Source organism: Neopsephotus bourkii, unplaced genomic scaffold (genome assembly GCF_033783945.1).
Source record: "Neopsephotus bourkii isolate Nb327-2 ecotype Australia unplaced genomic scaffold, CSIRO-AGI_Nbou_v1 NB_614, whole genome shotgun sequence".
NCBI lineage: Eukaryota > Metazoa > Chordata > Aves > Psittaciformes > Psittacidae > Neopsephotus > Neopsephotus bourkii.
Window position 1 is genome coordinate 226585 of NW_026901114.1, and position 9536 is coordinate 236120.

The 9536-nt window shown below is 59.9% G+C and overlaps 1 protein-coding gene across 2 annotated transcripts; it reads right to left on the reverse strand.

Annotated features, from left to right (window-relative positions):
• Positions 1–217: 217 nt before the first annotated feature.
• Positions 218–5850, reverse strand: LOC133211482 (folate receptor gamma-like). 2 transcript variants are annotated; one of them, XM_061351881.1, is made up of 5 exons: positions 5741–5850; positions 2322–2486; positions 1733–1921; positions 1343–1478; positions 218–645 (listed from the first exon to the last, which is right to left on the reverse strand). In XM_061351881.1, the coding sequence occupies exons 1-5, from the start codon at positions 5744–5746 to the stop codon at positions 290–292; spliced, it is 852 nt and encodes a 283-aa protein (XP_061207865.1). In that variant the 5' UTR covers positions 5747–5850; the 3' UTR covers positions 218–289. The 2 variants fall into 2 exon arrangements, with proteins under 2 accessions (XP_061207865.1, XP_061207866.1); XM_061351882.1 differs by lacking the exon at positions 5741–5850 and adding an exon at positions 4491–4611.
• Between the last annotated feature and the right edge of the window lie 3686 nt (positions 5851–9536).

Sequence of the window (9536 nt, forward strand, 5' to 3'; positions counted from 1 at the left end):
TGAAGGCTCAGAGGCAGATGAGGGTTCAGAGGCAGATGAAGGTTCAGAGGCAGATGAAGGTTCAGAGGCAGATGAAGGTTCAGAGGCAGATGAAGGTTCAGAGGCAGATGAAGGTTCCGAGGCAGATGAAGGTTCCGAGGCAGATGAAAGCTCAGAGGCAGGTAAAGGTCCCAGGGCACAACTCATAGAAGCACTTAGTGGGGTGCGCACCCAGTCTGGACAGAACCAAGCTCCCTGTGCCAGCTCCTCGTGCAGGGCAGCAGCAGCAGCCATGTCCCCCTGGAAGGAGTCATGGGGACCCCCCCCCATGGGACCCACAGCCCCCAGCTCCATCGAGGAGCACCACGATGCCCAGAGGCAGCAGGAGCAGGACGGGCCATGGCAGAGCACCCTCAGCTCTGCTGCTCTCGGGAGACGCGGTCTCCATCCCGGCCGATCTCCTTTTCCATGCATAGTACTTGGCCACAACCGCATTGGGGTTGCCCTGGGCAGGGTCGAACCACATCTGGATGCAGCGCCCGCTGCCGCGCTGCTCCGTGCTGAACCTGTACGAGTTGGACCAGATTTTCTCGCAGAGATCTTTTGGCCGGGGGAAGACTTGGCTGAAGGGTCTGCACAGGGAGCCCCAGGGACAGCGGTTCGTGCCTGGGGACACAGAGCACCACAACGGGAAACAGCAGCGTGAGCAAGGGCCCTTCTCCGTTATCCTTGCCCCTGTGGGGATCAGCCCATCACTGCACCCGCGCTGATTCCTCAGCCTCCTGGTGGCAGCCCCATAGACAAGTAAGAGCTACTTATAGAGACACAGCCTGGGGGGGGATGAAGGGACCTGAAAGCTCCTCCAGCTCCAACCCCTGCCAGGGCAGGGACCCCTTCCACTGGAGCAGCTTGCTCCAAGCCCCTGTGTCCAACCTGGCCTTGAGCACTGCCAGGGATGGGGCAGCCACAGCTTCTCTGGGCACCCTGTGCCAGCGCCTCAGCACCCTCACAGGGAAGAGCTTCTGCCTAAGAGCTCAGCTCAGTCTCCCCTCAGGCAGGTTCAAGCCATTCCCCTTGGCCTGGCCCTACAGGCCCTTGTCCCAAGCCCCTCTCCAGGTTCCCTGCAGCCCCTTTAGGCACTGGAGCTGCTCTCAGGTCTCCCCATAGCCCAGCAGAGGGGCAGGATCCCCTCCCTGCGCTGCTGCTCCTGCTCCAGGGATGAGCCCAGCCCACGGAGGGGCTCTGGCTCTGAGCTCGCCCTGTGGGGGCCATGGGGTCTCCCATGGAGCAGTGACGGGTCCTGGCTCCAGCCCTGCGCAGGCAGCAGGGGCACAGCCGGGCTCTCGCTGCCCTTGGCACCAACCTGTGGCCCAGTTCCAGCCCTTGTGCCAGTTCTCCTTGCACGTGACGAAGTCCTTGCAGTCCTCCCACCACTGCTCGCAGTCCTCCCGGCACAGGGGCACGTGCAGGATGCGCTCCCGCCGCCAGCTGCTGTCGGCCTGCGAGGGACGGGACCGCGCCGCTGCTTTGACCCTGCAGAGTCAAGGGGCAGGATCTGCCCCATCCCGGATGCGCCAGCCCCATAGAGCTGACCCCAGCAGGGCTCCAGCCCCAGCCTTGACAAGCAGCCGCTCCCCCATCACTTAGGGCCGGCGATGTCCTTCAGACCTTCCCACCCCCCAGGAGGGTTCCCAGCACCCCCAGGAGCACATCCCCACACACCAGGGTGCAGAGCCCATCATCTCGGTCCCACCTGGTCAATCCATGGCCCCAGGTTGGGGGAGCACTCGTACAAGCACGTGTCCTGGATGAAGTGGCGCTTGCAGCGGGGGGGCATCACCCCGCAGTGGTTCCAGTTGAAGTTGTACAGGTAGGACTGGTCCCGGTGGGCCTCCAGGCTGGTGTTGGCCGTGCAGCAGGCGTTGTCCTTCCAGGGAGCACACTGCAGAGGAGCAGGGCACAGGCTGCTCAGGGAGCCAGAGGATGCTCAGGGACCAGCTCCAAGGAGCCGGGGCCAGAGCTCTTCACTTGGCCAGAAGAGCCTGTAAAGCTGGCAGAGGAGCAGACAGCAGCATCCTTCCTTGTCGTCCTTCACCTTGTCTGAGCTGGGGTACCACAGACTGGAGAAGGAAACCTTGTGGCTAAAGGTGGGGGGGGCACTGAGATGACAGACTGCTCCTACCACAGCATTGGTTAGCAGAGGACACCAAAAGCCAGTCCTCAAACCCACCACAGGGTTTCTTGCTCAGGCAAGTGATTTCCAAGCCCAAACCGAGCCCGTATCATCTGGGAAGGGGGATAGAGGGTCAACAATCCCACCCAACACATCAGAAGGGTCTGACCTGCTCATAGAGCATCCCCTCGGGGCCAGGCTTGGTCTTGTGGTGCTTGGCATCCATGCAGACGTTCAGCAGTGAGTCCCTGGCGGGTACCACGGTGCAAGCAGCCAAGAGCAGGAGCATCACCCGCCCCATCCCCATCCTCATGGGCCCAGGGAGCTGATGGAGCTGCGGGAATGGGACAGGGACAGCACAGGAGGGGTTTGCCATAGGCAGCAATACAGGAGGTGCTGTGGGGGCAGAGGCTCCTGGGGACACACCAGGACATCAGCGACCCACAGCACCAAGTGAAGGATGAGATCAGCCACATGTCCTCAGCAGCACCATAGGGACAAACGGCCCTTTCAGTGCTGGGGCTGTTCCAGTGTTAACCTCAAGCATCCCTGATGGTGAAGTGATGCTGAGAGACCCCTTCAAACCGGGCCCTCTGCACTGAGCCCCCACAGAGCTCCCAAACCCGCAGCCGGACACCGCACCTATGGGATGGCTTCAGCGAGAGGCTCGGAGGAGGAGGGTGATGGCACCGTGACCCCAACACCTCTGCGGGCCAGGAGCTGCGCCCTGCTTTGAGGGGCTTGAACCAGGAAAGCATTGCCTTGGGTGCATGGGGCCTTCGGAGGCCCACACCCAAGGTCCCCAAAGGAGGCCGGAGCTGAGCAGTAAGAACCAGCTCACGCAGCCATGGCTCAGCCTCTACCCTGGAGAGGATGGGGTTCGAGTCATTCACTGACAGAAACAACCCAGAACATCCCCCCAGAATGACCCCCCCAGAATGACCCCCCCAGAACAGCCCCCCCAGAACAGCCCCCCCAGAATGACCCCCCCAGAATGACCCCCCCAGAATGACCCCCCCAGAACAGCCCCCCCAGAACAGCCCCCCCAGAATGACCCCCCCAGAATGACCCCCCCAGAATGACCCCCCCAGAATGACCCCCCCCAGAACAGCCCCCCCAGAACAGCCTCCCCCAGAACAGCCCCCCCAGAATGACCCCCCCAGAATGACCCCCCCAGAACAGCCCCCCCAGAACAGCCCCCCCAGAATGACCCCCCCAGAACATCCCCCCCCAGAATGACCCCCCCAGAACAGCCCCCCCCAGAATGACCCCCCCAGAACAGCCCCCCCGAGAATGACCCCCCCAAAAAAACCAACCAAAACCCCACAAACTGCCCCAAACCCCCCCAAAACAGGCCCCACCCGAGGCACCGCCCCCCCTTTCCCCTCCCTTCCCTTCCCACCAGGGCACAAAGCTCTAAACCAAATTATCCTTTAAGAAGCACTCTGCAGAGCACAGGAGGAAGCCAAAGCAGTTACAGCACTAAAACAGCACTCAAAGAGCATAAACCAGCCCAGGAGGCAGCAAGTACAGAGCTGAGGATGCAGCCACAGGCAGCAGAGAACGAGGAAGCAGCCACCCCACATCAGAACCCCACACCCATCCATCTAAACCCCATAACCCCACACCCATCCATCTAAACCCCATAACCCCACACCCATCCATCTAAACCCCATAACCCCTCACCCATCCATCTAAACCCCATAACCCCACACCCATCCATCTAAACCCCATAACCCCACACCCATCCATCTAAACCCCCAGAACCCAGCACCCATCCATCTAAACCCCATAACCCCACACCCATCCATCTAAACCCCATAACCCCACACCCATCCATCTAAACCCCCATAACCCCACACCCATCCATCTAAACCCCATAACCCCACACCCATCCATCTAAACCCCATAACCCCACACCCATCCATCTAAACCCCATAACCCCACACCCATCCATCTAAACCCCCAGAACCCAGCACCCAACCATCTAAACCCCAAAACCCCACACCCATAATCTAAACCCCATAACCCCACACCCATCCACTAAACCCCATCCCCCACCCACATCTAAACCCCATAACCCCACACCCATCCATCTAAACCCCATAACCCCACACCCATCCATCTAAACCCCATAACCCCACACCCATCCATCTAAACCCCAAACCCAACCCCATAACCCCACACCCATCCATCTAAACCCCATAACCCCACACCCATCCATCTAAAACCCCATAACCCCACACCCATCCATCTAAACCCCATAACCCCACACCCATCCATCTAAACCCCATAACCCCACACCCATCCATCTAAACCCCATGACCCCAGCACCAACCTCAGAGCCCAGGGCACCTCCAGGCCTCTGCAGCACCTCAGAACCCCCCAGCCCAGCAGCTCCCTGGGGCAGGTTCAATGGGGCAGCTCCTGGCCCTGGTGCTGGTGCCTGGAGCCCCCCTCCCCTGCTGTTAAAGGCGGTTCCACCTCCCCCAGCCCTCGTTACCTTGGGAGCGTTGTTTTGGGGACAGCCGCTCCCCGGCCCCCTGCACCGCAGCAGCCTCGTGCTTGGGAACCAGCCCAGGGCTTCCTCCCGGGGAGGGCTCTTATCGGCCTTGGCCACTCACAGCCACCTCGTGTCCCCTGCTCCTGCCCTGCCGCTGGGCTCTGATTTGCACCGGTGCCCGGGGAGGGCCCATCCAGGACCCTGCACTGGGTCCCTTCCACCCAAAGCAGTCTGTGCTCCGGTGCTGGGGGGAGCCTGCTTCAGCGATGGAGAACGACCCCAGACGTTCCCTCCGAACCAGTCGTGAGCTGCTTTAACTTGGCAGTAACTCCCTCATCACAAGTGACAGGGAGCACATCCCCCCCATCTCCGAGCCTCCCTCCCACCTCCCCTCCATTGCCTCTTCCCATAGAGCCTCATTCTGCTCGCTCTTTCTGCTCCCCGAGGCAGGGGACCGCAGCATCAATCCCGATGCTCAGCGCATCCTGACCTTGGCCTTGCTCAGGAATTCCTGGTGCCGCCTCGCTCCCTTTGGGGGAGCGCTGGGCACGGAGCGCTCTGCGGCGCCTTCAGAGCAGTGACTGCTTGTCCCTGGCAGATAACTGCTGGCACCAGCCCAGCACCGCCTGCATGGAGGCTTCCGGAGCCCCCAGGGCATCCTGTGTGTGTCCCAGTGGCTTCTTTCTAACCCCCTGCTTTGTGGGTGCTGCCTCAGCCCTGCCTGAACCGCTGAGACCCCCTAAAACACCCCTTTAAACGCTGCTCATTTCAGGTAGCAATAGGAAGGAAGAGGGTGGAGGAAACAGAATCAGGGAATCATGGGATGGGTTGGGTTGAGGGGACCTTAAAGCTCCTCCAGTTCCAACCCCCTGCACTGCATCCTCGTACGTAAGAGGATGGGGGGTACATCCACAGTGGTTCATACAATGATTCTCCTTGTGCAACCCATCTCCAGGGCGTGGGATTGAATTGCTTTGGATGCTTCTTCCCTGGGGTCACATTTGGATGAGCAAATGCTGGGGAAGCACCCCAGGGTGTGCTGAGCACCCCAGGGCCTGCATCAGCAGGAGCCTCAATGCTCTCACCTCCATATTACTGCTCAGTGCCACCAGAGACCACAGGTCCCATCAGAGATGCTGCTGGTGTCCCACATGGCTCCCCTGCCGCTGTGCAGGGCAATGAGCGTGTTGTTGTGATCAGAACCTCATTAGGGGCTGAAAGCAAACGCACTCCATGTCTGAAGCCAAGAGTTAATTGGTAGCATACCTGAAAATGGACTCAGCACAAGAATCAGTGCCGTGGTGCTGGGCTATGGGTCCCTGGCAGGACCTGGGCCACAGCCAGGAGGATGCTGAGGACACCTTGGATGGGATTCGGCATCAAGGAGGGGGGAAGCCCTGGGGTCTGGGGTGCCCTGTGCAGACAGGGACCCACCACCAGCACACAGAGACTCCATGGATGGACCCGTGTTCAACATCTCACTCTGGAGCCGCATCCCAGTGCTGAGTCCTTCAGGATGAATCAGCTACAGGAAGAGCAGGGAGAACCCCAGGTCCCTGAGGGAACATCTGAGGTTTTCCTCCTTGGCTCACAGAACTGGTTAAAATGCAGTTTAAAAGTGAGTGCAAGAGGGGGGCTCCTGATGGACACAGGAAAGAACGGATGTGTTCCCCTTGGGCAGACTTTGCTGTTTCAGACTCCTCTGGGTTGCTCCATCCACCACAGTCTTTGTTCCCTGAAAGACTTCAGGCTTCGAAGGTGCTTCTGAAATCCCACACTGGAGATTCCATGATGCAACTTCTGGATCACCTTGTGAGAGGGAATGAGGAGCTTCCCGAGCCCCTGCACCCCGAGGGCACGGTCCAGGGCAGTGGATGTGAGCAGCAGTGCTCCTGGAGGACAAGGACCACGGACCTGCCCAGAGCTCAGGGGAGAAGAGGAGCTCTCCTTGCTGCTCACAGGGATGCTGAGCACTGGGTGGTGATGGAGAGGGAGCAGATAGAGACTGCAATAGGAGGTTTGTTCTGCTGCTGCTCTGCAGGGAAGATCCACTCATTTACTGTAGTGGGTGACACACTCCCGTGCTCTGCTTGCTGGAAGAGAAACTGCCTCTGCTTGATGAAGTGCTTTAATAGCCCTGAATGAAGAGGCAAGTTCCTGTGAGCCAAGAGAGGAAAACCTGGGGACAGAAAGCAAGGAAGGAGTAAAACAAGAAGGGAGACAGTTGTAAGAGATACATGAATGAAACCAGAGCCAAGGGTGATCCTCCTTGCAAATTAAAGCTCCTTCTTGACAGTGAAATGTCTCAAAAGCCTCTTCCCATGGTTTCTGGGTACCTCCCATGGAGGTTCTTGTCTCAGCCCTATGCTAAAGCGCAGAATTTGTTTGGGAGCCACAAAACAAGGTGGAAATTGGCCTCTGGGCACATAAGGTGGGGGAACAAACCCAGATGCACACAGGAATGCCGGGAATGGGCTGCTGAAGTGTGTGTTCTGGCTCTTCTGCAGCAGATTGGTGTTACTATGGTCACAGAATCATGGACTGGTTTGGGCTGGAAGGGACCTTAAAGCCCATCCACTTCCAGCCTCATTTTGATGGCTCTGTTTCTTCCTTGCAGCTGTTGAACAGGGAATCTCCATGGGGAACGTCGGTGGGATCTGAACTGGGAGGTCCGTGACTTCGGCCAGTTTCTCCAGTCCATTCCCCTCAGTGCCGCAGCTCCCATCCCTGTTGTACCGGGATAACAAGGTACCTGCCTGCTGCCAGAATGCACATGGGTTATGGACCCACTGGTGCAGCATCACCTTGTGAGCCCCTGCTGCTGCCCTCCTCCCTCGCTGGCTGTGTACACAAGTGCTGTTCTGGGTCAAACCCTTTTCCTCCTGGTTTCAGGTGGTTTTGGTATTGGTGAGCAGCTGCAGGGCCCCCAGCCCCGTATTCCATAGCCTGATACCTCCCCAGCAGGGCCACCTGGAGTGGTCCTCACTGACACATCCCCTGGAAAAGTGGCTTTTCCCCAGGCACCAAGATCAGGAGGTGCCAGCGCAGAGCTCCTTCAGGCACAGTTCTCCCACTCTTCAAGCATGGAGATAAAGGGAAACCTCTTGGAGACCCACAGGAGCAGCAAGAGGCGCCTGTCTCATCCCCACTAATGCCAGTGCCCAAGGCCAGGTTGGACACAGGGGCTTGGAGCAAGCTGCTCCAGTGGAAGGGGTCCCTGCCTGTGGAAGGGGTTGGGGCTGGAGGAGCCTTAAGCTCCCTTCATCCCAAACCATTCCATGGCTCCAGCGTGTTTTGTGCCTCTCCCTGTTACTCTCCCCTTTGATCTGCAAAGCTCCTGATCTAAAACTCAATGAGCTGATGCTTCCATCTTCCCCTTTGTCCTCACAGGGACCCAGAAGGGTTTTGGGAAGGGGCAACAAGACCAAGCAAAGGCCGATGACAGTTTCCATGCAAGGAGGAGCTGCTTGAACCAGGACCTTCAGCCTGAAGGAGGGATGGGGAAGGCTCGGTGAGGGCTCTGTAACGCCTTGGGTGGGTGGATGGAGGAGGATGCTCTGGTGTAATCACTCACTGGTGCTTCATGCAAGAGTAGGAGGAGGCATCCAGCAAGCAGCAGGTGGCAAATTGAAGTCCAATTACAGGTTTTATCAGGATTAAGCTTCGGAATGTTCTGTTGGGGCCAGCAGCAGCACGAGTCTGCAGGGGCTCAGCTGAGCAGGGACATATCCACAGGAGTGGGGATCAAACCCATTAAAGGCTGTTCCACACCAAACTGCTCCTGGCTCAGGAAGCGCTGGAGCCTCGGACCGATGGACATGGGCAGAGAAATGATGGCTCCCTGTGGAGGGACCGTTCTCACCCCCAGCACTGCCCAGGCCCCAGCATCACCCAGGCAGACCCTTAAAACGCCGTTTATTTGCGGTAGCAGTGTAAAGAGAGAGGGAGGTGTAGGGAGAGCCATGGAGTCTGGGCCGGTTTGGGCTGAAGGGCTCTCGAGCAGCAGCGCGGACCGGGCGAGGGCAGCGCGGTCCCAGGGGCCCTGGGCGGGCGCTGCTGCGGGAGCTCCGCAGCTCGCTGCGGGTGCAGGGCAGGAGCCGTTTTCCACCCCCGGTGCAATGAGCAAGCGGCTGGCGCTGACCCCATCGTGTGTAAATCAGCGCCTGTGCGGGAGAGCGGAGCCAGCGGGGGCCCGAGCGCCCCGCAGGGACGGGAGCGGTGGGAGGGGGAACGAGAAGCGGCTGCGTTCAGAGCCGGGTCCGTGCAGGAGCTGGTGCTGCTGAGCTGCGGGGGCCGCAGGGAGCGCTGGGGACGGGTGGGAGGAACAGGGGTGTCAGGAGCTACTCCCCTGAAGCGGCTGCGTTCAGAGCCGGGTCCGTGCAGGAGCTGATGCTGCTGAGCTGCGGGGGGGGGGGTTCAGGGAGCGCTGGGGACGGATGGGAGGAACAGGGGTGTCAGGAGTTACTCCCCCTGAAGCGGCTGCGTTCAGAGCCGGGTCCGTGCAGGAGCTGATGCTGCTGAGCTGCGGGGGGTGCAGGGAGCGCTGGGGACGGATGGGAGGAACAGGGGTGTCAGGAGCTACTCCCCTGAAGCGGCTGCGTTCAGAGCCGGGTCCGTGCAGGAGCTGGTGCTGCTGAGCTGCGGGGGGCGCAGGGAGCGCTGGGGACGGATGGGAGGAACAGGGGTGTCAGGAGTTACTCCCCTGAAGCGGCTGCGTTCAGAGCCGGGTCCGTGCAGGAGCTGATGCTGCTGAGCTGCGGGGGCCGCAGGGAGCGCTGGGGCGGGTGGGAGGAACAGGGGTGTCAGGAGTTACTCCCCTGAAGCGGTCTCCCATCAGCAGCAGTGAGGGAGCCGGGAGCAGGGAGTTGGAATGAGGAATGA

Coding starts and splice junctions, on each gene's coding strand:
- LOC133211482 (XM_061351881.1), bottom strand. Junction 1,479..1,732: donor TGGGGCCATGGATTGACCAG/GTGGGACCGAGA, acceptor CGTCCCTCGCAG/GCCGACAGCAGCTGGCGGCG. Junction 646..1,342: donor GGGCTGGAACTGGGCCACAG/GTTGGTGCCAAG, acceptor CTGTGTCCCCAG/GCACGAACCGCTGTCCCTGG.